The 18,144-nt window shown below is 41.0% G+C and overlaps 1 protein-coding gene across 2 annotated transcripts in view; it reads left to right on the forward strand.

Moving 5' to 3' along the window:
* The window catches only part of il16 (interleukin 16), a 61,120-nt gene that overhangs the window by 26,498 nt on the left and 16,478 nt on the right, over positions 1-18,144 (forward strand). For both annotated transcript variants that reach the window (XM_088081258.1, XM_042484815.2), the window contains exons 11-18: positions 1,021-1,094; positions 2,673-2,922; positions 4,108-4,225; positions 6,997-7,129; positions 11,262-11,349; positions 12,853-13,076; positions 13,225-13,368; positions 13,876-14,019. In XM_088081258.1, the coding sequence (XP_087937384.1) occupies positions 1,021-1,094; positions 2,673-2,922; positions 4,108-4,225; positions 6,997-7,129; positions 11,262-11,349; positions 12,853-13,076; positions 13,225-13,368; positions 13,876-14,019 (1,175 nt within the window). The remainder of the gene's footprint in view (positions 1-1,020; positions 1,095-2,672; positions 2,923-4,107; positions 4,226-6,996; positions 7,130-11,261; positions 11,350-12,852; positions 13,077-13,224; positions 13,369-13,875; positions 14,020-18,144) is intronic.

Below are 18,144 nucleotides of genomic sequence, written 5' to 3' on the forward strand. Positions count from 1 at the left end.
CAGGTAAACAGGTTGATTAATAACAGCTGATAGTATCATTATTGGGTAAGACAGAGGCATCCTCAAAAGGCTCGGCTGTTCACAAGTAGGGACAACAAGGAGCACAAGGTTCACCACTCCATGCTCAGAGTTATTCAGACCAAAACAAAATGACAAAAAGTATATTTTAAGTCATGCATACTAAAACAATCCAATATTTGAAAGTAGTATTAATGGACCCTATTGTACCTCAACATTATATTATTTTAAGTATTTTAATTAAATATTTAAAGTCACAGTAAAATGTTCAACACATGGTCATGTTATAGAGTCAAATGATATATTCAAAAGGGAATCATGCTGGTATAAATTTAGGAAAAATGTAACCTCAAATCATCCACATACACTCATCAAATAAACAAATCATTACACATACACTGCAAACCATAATGATTCTTCCATATGTGTCCTGTTTACAAATTGAATATTAGAATGATATGTTACAGTAAAAAGTCAGATTTCCATATGCTGTCATAATAAATTAACAGTCTGTCATGGAGAGAACTGTTTCTGTGTCTATTATCAGTAAAGGCAGCTAAATCTCAGTTAATGTGTCAGTTTATCTTTCATTTTAAAAATACAAAATAAAAGCAGTTTAAGTGTCTGTTAAGAGATGAAAGCAGTTAAAATGCTGGTTGACATGTAAGCAGCTGAGAGCAGCTGAAGTGGTAAAGTGTAGGAAATTAAACAGCTGAAAGTTAAAGCATAAGTTACAGCACATGTGATTAAAGCATTTGAAATTTTGGTTCAAGTGTAAGCTCTGAACTGTCGCTTGAGGACTAAGAGATGCAGTAAAGGGATTGCAAAGCAGTAAACATTCTGCTTTCATCAGCTACTAAGAAATACATTAACTATGATGTTATTATGAGTGTAAATGTGATCAAACTGATGGCACTCTTTTCTTAACTGTGTCAGATGACACCTGACAGAGCAGATGTTCAGCCTGTGAGGCTCTCAGATTTTGTGCTTGTGTGTCTGCAGGTGATGAGATCCTGGAGCTGAATGGAGAGTCACTCCATGGTCTGACTCATGATGAAGCCCTGCACAGGTTTAAGGTAAGGTAACCACATCATGATTCTAATGACAGGATTTCTCTCAGTTCAGAGTTTTTCTATGATCAAAATAAAGCAGTGGTAGTGACAAAGCTGTGATCTACTGAACCCAAATTAAACTTTTAAAATGTGAAACAGCAGCTTGGCTACACTTACTAAGTGGAAGAGTCTGCCTTGCAACTTTAGCCTAAAGGATCACAACATGGAACACAGAAGGTCCAGTCAAAGGGGAGACCCAGTAGTTAGAAATTTTCTAAGTAACAAATTCAAATGCACAGTTCTCAGTGAAGCCTCAGTCACAAAGAATTTTCAGAGGCATTCTCCCTACCTCGCCCAGTGCCTGTGCAGTGCTGCTGTGCAGAAGGAGAGCGAGGAGAGAGATGTGAGAGACTCAGCAGAGGAGCTGTGTACTGTCCTGCACAGCTTGCAGACATATTCAAAAACAATAGGTGAAAATAACACATTTACACTGCATGCAAAAAACTACATAGTTTTTGCCCCAAACTGCATGGGACTAGCATGACACGGGCTTGTCTGTAAAGATGGAGATGCATGGGTACCCACAAAACCCATTTTCATTCAGGTATCTTAAGGTCAAAGTTCGGGGGACCTCTGTGAAATGGCAATGCTATTATTCGATCATCAAAATTTATCCTAACTTTGAGACGTTATTTAACCCCCTTCCTGACAAGCAGGAAGTAGCATGGCATGGTTGGTAATACTGGATTCCTCAGGTCTTCTAGTTTCACATGATACCAGCATCACTAGCTTTAAAACTTGTCCCGGTACAGCCTTTTAAAGACAGGAGTGTGATTGAAAAAAAAACCCAAAAAACGTGCATGTTATGTACGAACTGTCATCGCATCACAATTAATGCTTACAGCCCTAATTGAAATACATCTTTCACCACTGTTATTCCCACCATATTAACTCAAGTATAAGCACCGGCATGTGAAGCCTTGGAATAAGAACAAGATGAGTGGAAAATCAAAACAAAACAAACAAGGAAAATGTAATTAATAAAAATATAAAAAATGTAATTATATAAAAGTATAATTATATAAAAATAGACTGACAGTTGTGCAGTCAGAGGACTCAACCTCCACCAGTATTAAACTCCATTATTTAAACACTTCTTAAAAAATGCTTTGAGAAAAGGTTGTTGTGTACCTTCAAATTGAGGTTTCTCTTTTGGAGCCTGATGGTGGCTCTGTGCTGATATGTGTTGGCTGCATAAAGAGCAGACTCTTCCAGTCACCCCATTGCTGTTCTTTGCTCCTTTGTCACTCAAGCACCTACTTGGCAATTTAAGTAGTGAGCACAACACACTCCCTCTTAAATCTTTAGTGAAAGCTGTCCTGGGACTTTGACTAATGGATTTAACATCCATGAGTTAGAAAACCTAAAAAATATCATTTAAAATTTTAAATAATTTCATATTAAATACTTAAATAGGGTGTTAACAGAGGCCCAAACCTTAGATCACATGTTCAACACAGGATCAAACCAACTAACCAGCCAGCCAACATTTGCAGAAGAACTGAACATTGATTTGACAGATGAATCTATGTTCCTGTGCAGCAAATCAAAAAGGGCCTGCTGACTCTGGTGGTGAGGACGAGCCTGCATCTGGGGGCCCTGTGTGGTCAGGCGCAGGTAGCTCAGCTGTGCAGGTCGCGCTCCCTCAGCTCCACTACAGCCATGGCCAGGGTCAGTGCTGACATGGAAAACTACAACTTCCTGAACAACGACTGCATAAACTCACTGAGTGTCCCAGGTCAGCCTGTCAAGCCCAGAGACCGCATCATGGTGGAGATCATCCTGCACAAAGGTCAGCCTCACAGGACAGCAGAGACACCACTCATACATGATTGAAATCTTTTTGGTATTTTATCATGTAAAGTACCGAACATTTCCATTCACACTGTCTCTAATGGAAAGAGCTCCTTGCTTCTCCAAGCTTCAGCTGATTAACCCTCAGGGACTCTTTGGTGTATTTTAGGTGCTTTTCATTCTTCATTTTTTGATCATTTTGGCTGTGCTCATGCATATGGCATACATTTTGGCAAGATTGTGTTTTTTTGTTTAATCTGTGAATTTTCAGCTCAGCTCTTACAATAAGTCACCGCGGAAACTCAATTGTTACATTCATACTGTTAAGTACAAAAAATGCTCCATTGACACCCATTCAAACTGCAATTTTTGATCCCACAGCCACAAAAGCATAAAAACATGCATTGTATTATTTCTGGGTTTATTCTGGGCTTTTGCCTTGGAATTTGTAATTTTTGCTGTTTTCCACATGATGAGGTCTAAAATCTACCTAGCATGTAGTATACTGAAAATAATTTTGTTTTGTTTTGATCTAAAAACATAGTATCATGACAAAAACCTGGCATTAAAGGGGTTAAAATTCTGAAAATTCATGAATATTTGATATTCGTGATTAGGACTGATGTTGGTTAAAACATTAATAATATAATATTAATGTATAATGTTTTCTGAAGCTTAATTTTGAAAAGCGCATTTTGTGAGTGAAGTGTGTATAATATAAAAGCAGGCCCTAACCCCTAAATTCCACCGAGTCAGTCAGCGCCACGTTATGGCTGCAGCACAGCCTCCAGAGAGTTCTAGTCAATGCTCGTTATTCCCGCAAGTGCGCCTCAGAACGTCTCAGCAGCAGCCAGAAACATTTTGAAAATTGAAAATGAATCGAGAGGTTCCAGAATAATGTGCATTTGCAGTTTGGTCAGGGTTCGTCAGGTTCGCCTCGCAATCCCTACAACCTGTAACTGACATGTATGCGTAAAATCGATTGAGTTCTCAGAAAAAATCACTTCAGGCTCTGGTAATTCATGATGGCCATGATGGTGGTTTGTTGGGGGTGTAAATGCTACATTTCTAAAATTCTAAATTTTTCTAAAACAGTCACCTTTAATGATAGTTTAATGATTAATGACAGTATCATAATAATTCATATCACAATAGAGGATTATATGGATGTGTATTCTCCCAGAGGCTGGTGTTGGTCTGGGTATTGGCCTGTGCTGTGTTCCATCTGGTGACAGCTGCCCTGGGATCTACATCCACACCCTCTCTCCTGGATCTGTGGCACACATGGACGGTAAACTGCGGTAAGGAGAAATGACATTATAATATAATGTCATTATAGGGCTAAAATGCACACTGCATTAAAATTTGACTAGTAAGTAAGAAATTAGACTCAGTTCATGTTAAGGCTGCTCAATTACGGCTTTTATTAATTATTTTGATTGATATTGAAATCACAATTAATTAACGATTATTTAACATGATCACTCACTGGCCTTTAGAACGTCATGTAGTTATTCAACATTATCTCTGGTGTTTACTTTTAACACTGGATGTCCTTTAACTTAAAAACAAGTGAACTAAAAAACAATGAAAGCTTTGTGGTGCAGCCACAACTATGTAATACATCTTGCACATAACTGTAGTCTGATCACATTCACATAATAATAAAACCTAACCCAACGAATATAATTTAACAATACATAACAATTACTGTAACAATAACAGCAAAATAAATTTTGAATTGGGATTAATGATTGTTTCACTAATTCAGCAGACAGACATTTCTCCGTTATCTGTTTAGAAGCAGCTGGGAGTGTCACTACAATAAAGTCTGGTCCACAGGTCTGTTCTTCGGGGCTAACTTCTGTCACTTTAGTCAGCAGCTGGCGAGCTAGACATGGGAACATGTTTCGTGTCTTTCAGAGCACTTATTCTCTGACAAACGGCCTCAAAAGTTGATACATCACACAGCCGCGTTTTACGTAATACTCTCTGCTCCTCTCACTGCCACTATCACCGGCACACACACATCTGCTCTCCCTGTATTTCAAAACAACCAGAGAGGCAGTGTGCTGTGGCTCTCTGTTTTCAACCCCTGCTGAACTTCTGTTTGGACTTTGGAGCACGAGGAAAGGGTGCGCTTATTCACAAAAAAAAAAGACAAAATGGGAGCAGTTAATCGTTTTATCTTGATTATCTTGTTTTGAAAATGGAGGGAAGCCAAAATCGTAATCAAAATTAAAATCAGATTAATTGCCCAGCCCTAGTTCATGTGATGGAAACAATTTAGTCAGTTACTGAAGAAACAGATAATGTTAGAACCAGTGTGTAGCATCAGCGGCATGTTAACTAAGTATACAGCTTCACAAAGCCATTCATGGGGAGCTACTCGTTTAGATATCACACTAACCATTGTATGAGGATATGTTGTTAAAGTAGCCATGCTTCCTACACACAGCCTCATCTGTAAGAGTGATTTCCATCAGAAATATTGTCACTTTCAACATATCCTCATACAAAAGTTTGTATTATCAGCACCATATAAAGTTATGTAGGTTAGGTCAGGTTTAGGAAAAGAAACATGAATATGTCCCTTAGAATGACTCAGAGTTCACATGGCTCCAAACAATGGTCTCCTAGAGAGGCCCCTGTCCACCACCCCAACCTGCCTCTTTAAAGGGCTGCTTCCTTCTTTACTCCATTGGTCATGTGTTTGTAGCCTTGCCAAATGCTTGGCTTACACACGCACACTACTTGCTCATGATTAGGACTGGACCTAAGGATTATTTTTTATCAATTAATCTATCGATTATTTCTTCGATTAATTGATTAATCTGTCGATTTGTTTTATTGATCTAACTATTTTTTTATTACTTGATTAATACAACAACGAATGTACCAAAAATAACATTTTAAAACTTGTCAGATATATTTCAATATTTTATTCAATTATCTTCAATCATGACAGAGAATACACTGCAGGGCATTTTTCCCATACAAAAAATAGCCCAGTCTTAACTGTGTTTTACATTCTGATATAAAATGTCTCCAAAATAAAATTAATTCAAGAGGCTTGTTCCATTCAAGTAAAGGGAATGTAGTGCAATCTACATTTAGCAATCCAACAGCAAAATAAATAAAATGATGTAAAATTCAAGTCTCTTTTGGAGGAGTAACAAAACAGTTACTCTTTGTTACAGTGGCAAACCTCAAATCCCGCAGTCCAACAAAACATCTTACAGTAAAATTACTGCATTACTGCACTTTCTCTAACTGAAATAATTATAACTCTTTCTGCATCAAAGTAATTCAGCCTTAACTGGGCTATAGGCCCGCTTCACACAGTGCGTCATAAGAGTGTGAGCAGGGCTGAGCGTATTGTTTTCTTGTTATCGAATGAGAGCATGCTCTCTGCCCACCTGAGCAGCGCTTCAGACGCGTCTGAGCTTCGTGTCAGCTGGAATAGACAGTGACACGTCGACACACGTTATGTAAATCGGCCTATTTACATTATCGATTACGTCGATGCGTTGCCCCAGCCCTAGTCATGATAACGTAGCATTTATATGAATCTTGGTGCATTACTTTTCATACAGCCTGCACCTTTTTTCATTTTGTACAAAATCACAGAGTTGCACTTTGGATGAATATTGTCTGCTGTAGAATCCAACCAACAGCAGGCAAGAAAACATGGGTAATCCAAAAGAAAGACACAAAACTAAGAATTAACCAAAAAGTGAAAAAAGACTGGAGGAAGGTACAGGGACTAAAACACAAGAGGCTAATCAGGTACAGGTGAAACTAATCAGGACCATCCAAAAAGGAGGGAAAACACAATGGGGAGGAAGTGGAAAGGCAAACATGACATGAGGATTTCAAACTTTAAAATAAAACAGGAAATAAACACAAAAACAACACTTAACATCCAAATCATGACATACAGCCAAATCTTTTGCTATGCACAGTGTTCTAACACTGTGTATGCTGTCTTGTACACATGTTTCTCTTCTCAGTGTTCCTTTTCCTTCTTTTTTCCACCACCATTTCCTGAACATTCCCTCCCTCCCTTTAGGTGTGGGGATGAGATCATGGAGATCAACGATACTGTGGTTTACAACATGGCGCTGAATGACGTCTACACAGTGCTGAGCCACTGCCCACCAGGTCCAGTTTACATCATCATCAGCCGACACCCCGACCCCAAAGTATGCAACACCCCCATCTCATTTACCTTAAACTTCCAGGGCAGACCTGTGTTGGCTCCGTGTTAGTGTTACCTCATGGGTTAAGCTGCAGCCATCTGTGCTGGTAGCCTTACCCTGGCTTTTACCGTGCTGTTAATGTATGTAATGTACTCACTTGCATGTGTGTACATTAACTCAAGTACTGTACCCGAGTGCAAATTTGAGGTTCTTTTACTTTACTTGATTAATCTCATGCCTCTTCTTCTTCAGCTTCACTACATTTCAGAGGAAAGTGTACATTTCACCAACACTACAATTTTTTGAAAACTAGTGACTAGTTACTTAACAAATTAAGACTTTTTGCACTCAAAACCATGACATGACAAAGCATACATATCCAAGTGCAGAAGAAAATTCATTGGCAGTTATTTAAAAAAAAAAAAACATTAGTAATTTTTCATGCAGAAACATTTCATGATTCAAGTCTCTCAAATATACGGATTTTCTGCTTCTCCTTTTAATTTTACTGTATTGAATACTTTTACTTGTATATCTAATAATTATTACTTTCCCTGATATTACTTTTAAGTAATATTTTCAACGTAGGACTTTTATTTATAGTATTTTTAGTGTGTGTGTAGTATTTTAACTTAAGTGAAGGCTCTGACAAAGAACATGCTGGGCGGCCAAGTCAAATGGATGTATGTTGTTTATCATGATTACTTTTTCCAAATACTGTTGCTTGACCAATGTAGCAACATGGTCGTGAGTATATCAAGAGAACACAAGACAGAGCCCCAGTCCAAAAATTGTAATTCTAACATTTTTTTGTGTGTGTGCATGCATGCACTTGCGTGTCTGTGCATGTTTGTCTAAAAGACACTAAAGGGTTGGTTGTCTGTAATTGTAGAATAGAACTCCTCCTCAGGTCATTAAAACACAAAAAATTCCTAGAAACAATACTGATAACATAATCTCTGTGTCCTAAATGGTGCCTACAGCCCTCAAACTCACTATTCCAATATGTTTGTAAAAATTGTCTTTAAAAAGGGGTTGTATAAATGGGTTATCTTGATAAATGACAGTTCATGTGCAGTTTCATGTTTTAGAAGACAAGTTCAGAGGGGAAAAGTCCCAGATTAGCTCCCTGCTGCCATTGCAGTTTTTTGAAGTAAAGTAAAGTAAAAGTGGTTTGCCTTTCACCTAAAACACCTGCACACCCATCACATGTGTAGCACCACATGGTTCCATTTCTGGTCCTCATTTATTCTGTTTGGGTGGCACAGTGGTGTAGTGGTTAGTTCTGTCGTATCACAGCTATATACTGTCCCATAGAAAGAGCGTTGGTGTTTTTTTCTGCTCTGTTTTGTGAGAATTACCTTTTTTCCAGAGCTAGCCTACGAAGCCAGGGGTCAGCATCCTGGGGGCCCTGCCCCTGCCTGCTCCCCGGCACACAATGCACCCGGCCCTGATTTCACCTCCTGTGGGTGGTGGGCCCACAGGGTGGTGGCAGCATGTCAATCTCGACCGGGCCCCATGGCAAAAGGCCCAGCCACCAGACGCTCGCCTTTGAGACACTCGGGTGAAGAGAGGAGCAGAGCTGTCAACTGATGACCTCCTGGTGGTGAGTTGGATCAGATGGCGGGGGAGACTGCTGGACAGACCCGGTAAACCCGAACATGTAGTGAGGGTGAACGAGGGAATGTCTGGCGGAGACCCCTGTCTGCCAGATCTTCAACTCACACCTCCAGAAGAACTTTTTATGCATCCCGGGGGAGGTTGGGGACATGGAATCCGAGTGGTCCTTGTTCAAAACCTCCATTGTGGAGGCAACTGCCAGAAGCTGTGGTCAGAATGTCATCGGTGCCTGTTGTGGTGGCTACCGGAGGACCCGCTGGTGGACACCAGCAGTGAAGGAGGCCGTCAGGCTGAAGAGGAGGCCTTTTGGACTGTACTGGCCCAGGGTTCTCTTGAAGCAGCAGACAGCTAAAACTCGGGTGTGAGAGGAGTTTGGGTAGGCCATGGGGGAGGACTTTCGGTCAGCCTCAAGGAAGTTCTGGTAAACCGTGAGACATCTCCGGAAGGGAAAGCAGGGCTTGTCTCAGGTTGTGTTTAGCAGGGGAGGAGAACTGCTGATACGGACTGGGGATATTGTTGAAGGGTGGAAGGAGCAGTTTGAGGAACTCCTGAACCTTGCCGTCAGGTCTTCCATGGAGGAGGCAGAGTCTGAAGACTTGGGGGATTCTTCATCCATAACTCTGGCAGATGTTGCTGAGGTAGTCAAAAAGCTTCTCTGCGGCAAAGCACCAGGTGTGGATGAGATGCGTTCTGAGATGCTGAAGGCTCTGGACATTGTTGGACTTTCTTGGCTGGACCGGAGACTGTGCTCCATTTATCAGGGTATCACACTGCTCAGGCTTCCCAGGAAAGTTTACTCCAGGGTGCTGGAAAGGAGGCTCCAACTGATCGTCGAACCTCGGATTCAGGAGGAACAGTCGTGGAACAACAGATCAGCTCTTTACCATTGCGAGGCTGCTGGAGGGGGCATGGGAGTTTGCCTATCTGGTCTGCATGTGTTTTGTGGATTTGGAGAAGGCTTATGACCGTGTCCCTCAGGGAGTTCTGTGGGGGTTGCTGCGGGAGTACGGGGTACTGGGGTCACTACTGCATCCCATCCGGTCCTTGTATATCCAAAGTGAAAGCTGTGTCCGCATACTCGGCGTGAAGTCAAACACATTCCCAGTGGGTGTTGGCCTCCGTCAGGGTTGCCCCTTGTCTCTGATCCTGTTCGTGATTTTCATGGACAGGATCTGCCGGGGGGAGTTAGGAGTCTGGTTTGGGGCCGTCAGAATTGCGTCTGCTTTTTGCATATGACGTGGTTCTGCTGTCTTTATCACACCGTGACCTTCAGCATGCACTGGGGCAGTTTGCAACTGAGTGTGAAGCGGTCGGGATGAGAGTTAGTAACTCCAAATCTTAGGCCTTGGTTCTCTGCGAGAAAATGGTGGATTGTCCCCTCTGGGTGGGGGGAGAGTTGTTGCCCCAAGCAAAAAAGGGTACAAGCATTTCGGGGTCTTGTTCATGATTGAGGGTAGAACGGAGCGTGAGATGGACAGGTGGTTTGGTGCAGCATCTGCAGCACAGTAATGCGGGCGCTCCACCGGACCGTTGTGGTGAAGGAGTTTAGTCAGAAGGCGAAGCTCTCGATATACCTGTCCATCTATTTTCCATTCCTCACCAATGGTTTTTTTTTTTTTTTTTTTTTTTTGCAGTTTTTGGCATTTTCACAAAATTTGCATACCTTTGTAGATTTTTTTTTTTTTGCAGACCGTTTTGAGATTATATCCTTTAGCTGTATGGTCTAGTGTGTAGCATTTAATAGCATCTAATGAGGTTACAGAACTGAAACTTCACCTGTGTGCCAGGCATGTAGGGGAATTATGGGCTGAAAATGAGTTTCCTCCACAGAGTGGCTTGGCCCAGCCTTAGAGATGGGGTGAGGAGCTCCAACATCTGGAAGGCTCGAAGTAGAGCCACTGCTCCTTCACGTCGAAAGGGGCCAGTTCAGGTGGTTCAAGCATCTGATTAGAACGCCTCCTGGGCACCTCCCGTTGGCGGTTATCTGGGCACATGCTACTGGTAGGAAGCCCAGGGGCAGACCTAGAACACGCTGGAGGGAATACATGTCTTGTCTGGCCTGGGAACACCTTGGGGTCCCCCAGAACCAGCTGGAAAGCGTTGCTGGGGAGAGGGACGTCTGGAATGGTTCGCTCCACCTGTTGCCCAGGCGACCTGGCCCCGGATAAGCGGGAGAAAATGGATGGACCTTTTTTCCATCTTCAGGTTTATGGCAAAATTTAAATATTTTCATGCTACACAAGAATCTGAAGACTGTTTTTATACGTTTGTATGTTGTTTCTTTTTTTACTTTTATCACTCCCTTTAAGAGGTTCGAAAGCTGCCTTGAACTCAGATACTTTTTGCCATCCTTTAACGCTAGCCTCAGCCACTAGTGTGTGAATGCGTGTGTGAATGGGTGTAGTGACATATACTATGAAAGGTCAAAGTAAGGTAAAAGACTATAAAAGTGCTACACAAGTGCAGTCCATTTACCATTTGCACTTCCATTCTCCTCTGAACTGTGTGTGTCCAGGTATCAGAGCAGCAGCTGAATCATGCCATCGCTCAGGCAGTTGAAAACAGCAGGATGAGAAAGGAGAAGACCCAGTGGAGTGCTGATGGTAAAATATGTATTTGTTCATGATTGATTTCCCACAGTCACATATTCCTGTTCAGGAATATTTTTGGCATTTTCACAAAATTTGCATACATCTGTAGATTTTAAAAGTTTGTTTTTTTTTGCAGACCATTTTGAGAACATATATCCTTTAGCTGTAAGGTCTAGTGTGTAGCTTTTAATAGCATCTAATGAGGTAACAGAACTGAAACTTCGCCTGTGTGCCAGACATGTAGGGGAATTATGGGCCGAAATGAGTTTCCTCCACAGCGTGGCTTGGCTCAGCCTTAGAGATGGGATGAGGAGCTCCAGCATTGAGGAGGAGCTTGAAGTAGAGCTGCTGCTCCTTCATGTCGAAAGGGGCCAGTTCAGGTGGTTCGAGCATCTGATCAGGCCTCCCGCCTGTGTGCCAGGCATGTAGGGGCAATATGGTGGCAGACGCAAAAACACAAAATGTGAGTGGCCCAATCTAGAGCTAGTGCTTGGTTTGTCAGTTTATGTAGAACAACATGGCAGACACAGTGGAAGAATAGTAGCTCCTTTTGTATGTAGAAGAAACACAATTATTTTTCATTTTTCAGGTCATTATAAACTAATGAAAACATAGTTAAAAATATTATTTACCATTTCTGACAATAAATGGCTCCAAATCCTACACACTGGACCTTTAAATCCTACCAAAACAATTCTTATGTCAGTTGTGCATGCTTCTTTGTAGATGTGTGCTTTTCTGAGTAAATCTTAACTCTAGACTTTTTGAGTTATAAAAGTTGAACTTGATTTTGTTTGATCTGATCCAGCAGAGGCAGAGATATGATGAATTTTAGTTCCTTGTAGGGTTTACGCTCCAAAAACACTACAGCCTACACTTCCCATGATGCAACTCAATTGTCTTTCCATGACTTTTAAATGCCCAGATCTTTCAATCATCATCAATCATCATTCAATCAATCATACAAATGTATAAATCTCTTTCAAAGACCATACAACATAATCTTGATGGCCTCATCATTCATCATCTTTCTTAGACTTTGCAAAACTCCCCCAGAAGTGCCAAAAAAGATGAAGTACGACTGTTTTAATTAAATTCCCATGAACATCAATCATACATATTTCTTACTGATTGTAAAGTACTTCATTTGTATTTAAAAATGTATGGTATATACATTTTTATTTAGTTATGATGTGTTGTAGAATGCAGAACATTCTATGGAGGCCTAAGTAAGCACCAGTATACAAGAGAACCACCATTTACATTTCAAATGCTCACTATTGCACACTGAGCTTATTATTGACATTACACCTGCAAAGTGTTTTAAAGCCTCAATTCATCCTCATTGCATCTGTAATTCAGCCGCTGCATTAATGCTAGTGAGTTTTATAGTCATCCAAATATCAAACTAGTCAATGCGCAGAACATCACATTGTCCTCAGGGAATGAGTCTCTAGTTTTATTCTTTGTTTCATTTTATTAAAATTGTATTTTTTTGTTTGTTTGTTTTTTCAGGGCTGCGTAGACCGGAGTCCTGTTCTCACAGCCAGCACAGACATGAATATTGTCTGGAGAGGAGTTTCAGTCAGCTGACACTTCGACGAGTTCAGAGGACCATGACCCGCTCCTGCAGCGACAGCACCAACAGCCACCACCACAACCATTGCCTCACCATGCACAACCTCCACAACACACAGCATCACTCATCAGCCCACGTCCACAGCCTCGACACACCCAAAGTAACCGCATGTGGCAGCTTGTATGGAGAGGAGCTAAAACATTCACAAAAGCTATAAAATACAGTTTTACATATGAAATAGTAATTATCACATTATCACATACATACATTAATTTGCTCTTCTGATGTGTCCTATTGCTGTTGTGCAGTCTGTAAGAGAGACCTGGTCCGACAACAGACTCTCAGTGCCCCTATATCCCTCTGAAGACTACAACGTCCCCTACAGCTCTGCTGCTGGTGCTGCCAGTCTGCACACTCAGCCCAACCTGGACCCGACCCACAGGGACAACAAGGTATCACATACATCCGTCCTTCCATTCCTCCATCCATCTGTCCACTCAAAACTCTTTCATAGTACGTCACATTCATTCATTCACACACACGTTCACACACTGGTGGCTGAAGTTACTGTACAAGGTGCCACCTGCTACTCAGTAATCATTCACACGCACTCACAATCCAATGACACAGCATGGGGAGCAATTTCGGGTTCAGTATTTTGCCCAAGGATTCTTTGACATGTTGATTGGAGGAGCGGGGATCGAACCGCTGACCTTCCAATTAGAGGACAACCAGCTCTACCTCTGAGCCTGCTAATGGGACATGCAAATGTGTGTAAATATCCTGCTGTTAGCCACACACCATAGCATTGCATATTTGTACAGTCTCTGTACAACTGTCATGACGTGACCTCCTCAGTCACTTCAGTCAGCATTTTGTGTGTGTGTGTGTGTGTGTGTGTGTGTGTGTGTGTGTGTGTGTGTGTGTGTGTGTGTGTGTGTGTGTGTGTGTGTGTGTAGTCCACCTGCAGGGTGCATGCTGCTCCACATCAGTACTGCTGGCCTCAGGATGAGGAGGGTTATAATGGAGACTCCAGTGGCTCCAGTGGAGGATCCCCAGTCAGTGACAGAGGACTGGACTCGTCCTCACACATGGGGTGTCAGGTACGCCGCCAAATGCAGCTGCTTAACATCACAGGGGCCGCTCAGAGTTTAAGGAGCTATAAAGGGGGTAACCACTGTTGACTTGGTGCAGTCTTTCACATTTTCCAGTATCTGCTCTTAAAGAATACATTATAAAATGCTTTATTTTCACTATTAATGTACAGTTTTCTACTATATGATACAAATGAGGACAATGTAATTGTCTTTGATTTTGAGAGTACCCTTTAGTTATTTTATTGGTAACATCATCTGCCTTGGTTTTATCCATGTTTGCTAACTACATTGCTACCTTTCCTGGTTTGTCTCTGCCACAAATTGTTGATCAGTGATCAACAAGAGATTAAATAAAAATTAAAGAGAAATTAAATATTAGATTTGAAAATAACCAAAATGGAGCCTGGGGTGACCTAAATGACCTAAACCCAACCCAAAACCAAATCTAAGGAGCTGTCAGGTTTGTGTCAACTAACAAAAGCATTGTAAATGGTCAGTGGTAAATGGTTCTGTTCTTTTATAGTGCTTTTCTAGTCTTTTTGACCACTCAAAGTGCTGTCACACTACATGTCACATTCACCCATTCACACACACATTCACACACTGGTGGCCGAGGCTACTGTACAAGGTGCCACCTGCTACTCAGTTTTTTTTTTACCTTTCACACGCACTCACACACCAATGAGACAGCCATCAGGAGCTTAGGGTGGTGCTTTGGGGTTCAGTATCTTGCCCAAGCATACTTCGACATGTTTACTGGGGGAGCAGGTGATCAAACCATCAACCTTACGATTTGAGGACAACCCACTCTACCTCTCAGCCCCAGCCATTGTATACGGTAGTGTTTGCTATTCTGTTCCAAGATGTGGCAGAAAAATATTACACATCACAATAATCCTTCCATCACTGGCCATAAATATACATCTGGTCCCGCGAATTGCATCTTCCAGTTTGGAAAGCTCGAATCAGGAGCATTCAAATGCTTACAGAGAGTAAGATATACATTTGGAAACCTATTTATCTGAGGGAAGTGATAGGGGTGAATATCACTAGATTCATCACAATATGATATAATGGCAATTCTTTGGACAAGGATACAATATTCGCTGACATCACAAAGTGTGCCAATGGATTGATGTTTTCACTTTGCATCAGTAATATTAAATCCTTGATCACTGAATGATTAGATGATTAGACATCATTACATCAATCCAGGATGATGTATTGTTACACCTCGAGGTATCACATGTCCTGTGTGGCACACATAGAAAAAGACACTAAGGGACTGACATATGAGGACAGCGGCTGTCTGACAGATGCTGCTCGGAGGACTACATTGATTCATATAACATTATGGAAGTGCTCAGATAAGGATATTGCAGTATGTGTGAGACTGCAGGAGAGAGTATGTGCTTTTCACTTCCACTCAGAGAGATTTGGGAGGATTGCTGCTCTTTCTGTCCATCCTGTTTCCCTCACTGTGCTAATCATGCTTCCTCTGAAAAGAGTAATATGTAACATATTCCTCTCCTTCCACTGCCTGCAGTTCTTCAGCAGGATGTACACAGCCCTGCGGAAGATCCTGAGGTTACTCTCAGTCAGTGTATGTGATGTGATGTTGCTTGCAGTGTTTTGCTGGTGAAGCATGCTGAACACTTGTTCTGATAAATTCAAATGTAAAGCTGTCAGCCTATTATAGAGTTACAGAGAACAAGGCATTTGTTTGATGACAGGACAGTGTTTTGACTGCTCATTTTCTGCATGTATTTTGCTACGATTCCCCTTTTAAGGGATTTTAAGTTGTAACTAATGACTTTTTAAGAGCTTGTGCTATAGACATGTTATAAGCCCTTGGGAAAATGTATTTTTACTTAATATGTTTTGGAAAGCTATCCCAGTGGAAGCTGTTAACAGCAGATTCATGCTCATGCTTTGGGACTGAAATGTTCAATAGTCACACATTGCTAATTTATATAAGACTATTGCCAAACAGGGACACTGGGCCTCATTCACCAAGTGTTCTTAAGAGGAAATCTCTTCTCAAACTCCACTTACACAGTTTTTACAAAGATTCTGACATTAACCAACGTTTAACATTTAAACATACCAGTACACACATTAATAACATATCTGACCATCCCTATACCCCACCCCAGAATCTATGCACACTCAGGCACATTTACATTTTGTGGAGAGGTATTATAAATATTTTTGCTATTTATAATATTTTTAATAACTATTTTGATTGTTTTGCAAATCAATAAGGTCTTTTAAAATAAACAATACACTAACGTTTTAATTCACATCATATACCATTTATACATCTGCTATACCATTTAACTATACCCTTTAAAATTAGTGATTGATCCCACTAGGAAATATCACTTATGGTTCAGATTGACAGGACAGAAAGTGACAAAGCGGTATTATTAATAACAGATACAGAAACATAGACACAAAACAAACATACACACACACACACACACACACACACACACAAAGACACGCACGCACGCACGCACGCACCTGGTTTTGCTGGTCGGATGGCTGATTAACATGTATTTACAGCGTCTGATGCATGGTGTTATCTTATATCCACTCCTGACACTGCTGAATATGACAGCTTGTTTGGCATTCGCTTCCTGCTGAGATGCCTCCACTTCAGAGCTACTCAAATTCTTTTTTTTTTTTTTTCTCTCTATATGTTTGGAGTCTTGAGCTCCACCCGCTTCTGCTTTTGGTTGGGCTTCTTTTTCTTTTTTCTCTCAGCTTTTCTTCTTCTTCAGTCTCTGTGTGTGCACATAACCCTGCAGTCTCATTTCCTTTCATGGGATTGATGTTGCATTTACCAATGCTAATCTGGATCAACTGACGCATTTTAGATTTACAAGAACAATAAGGTTCATCATTATAAGGACACAGGTGCAGAAAATTATGTGAACACATCATGAATCTGACAAAAACTTTCTAGGACCTAAATTTCCAGAATACTTAGGAAGATACTGGTGAATGAGGCCAATTGTAGGGTGGACAATTTGACTATTCTGCAAAACCCTCTTCATTGTTATCAATGTTGTTTGCAAAGGTTTTTGTTATTCCTTCTTTCTACAATCTGCTTGACAACCACTATATGGTTACTGCAGTCTGTATTCACCTTTTTGAAGGCAAACATTACATGCAGATCTGTGACAGAACCCAAACTCTGCTCAGCAAGCTACCTCTGCACTTACACTGAACACTGGCACTGGGTGTATTATTCTGCAGAATCAGCCAGTATGAATCTGTAGGGATACTGAGCCAGAGTGTAATGCTCAGGTCTACATTCACTTTTGGCTATAAAGTGTGTGTCTCTTTGTGTAGGTAAATGGCATTTAGAATGCATGAGGAGTGCATAATACAGTGTTTATCATACCATCTTATGTGTGCATTATGCATGCTTTATCACATATATGTGTGTGTGTGTTTGTGTTCATGTCAGCATGAAAGCGCTGCATGTCATGTGTCCGTGTGCAGAGGGTTCATTTTGGCTGCAGGCCTCTGAGCTGAGCTCTGCCTCCTGACATCCAATAGGAGCTTTGTCTCCATCAGTGTCTCATAGTTTGGGATTTTTTCTGCCATTTTAAGTGGATTATTACTTATAGTTTTCAGTTTTACTGCTTTAATGCAAAAAAAAGAAGAAAAAAATTATCTTTTTTGTGGGACTTAACATTCTATATGATCTGATGCACAGTTAAGTGGAGCTACAGTTATAGTTCCATTAGGAACTAGGACTATTATTCTTAATCAGACTACTGTCCTCATCTGAGTGTACAAGCACCAGGGGAGAATGTGTGTATTCCTCCACACTAGGTGGAGATATGTTCCCTCTCAGCTAGTTGCTACTGGACCTTCTTGTGGTTAACTTAAAATACTACACTAAAATGTCAAACTGATCTGTCAGCCATAGAGTTGCATCGCATTGTCACATACCAAACAAGAGAGAAAGCGGAAAACCAGTTGCTAAACTTTTTGGTGCTGTTACTTTTCTACGTACTCTGCCCTTTTTTTTTTTTTACCTTTGCCTTATTTTATTTTCTTCTCTTCTTCTTTTTTTCCTGGCCTTTTTTTATGCTTCTCGACTTCCAGGTCAAA

The sequence above is a fragment of the Plectropomus leopardus genome, chromosome 1, assembly GCF_026936395.1.
Source record: "Plectropomus leopardus strain MGB_pleo_1.0 chromosome 1, ASM2693639v1, whole genome shotgun sequence".
NCBI lineage: Eukaryota > Metazoa > Chordata > Actinopteri > Perciformes > Serranidae > Plectropomus > Plectropomus leopardus.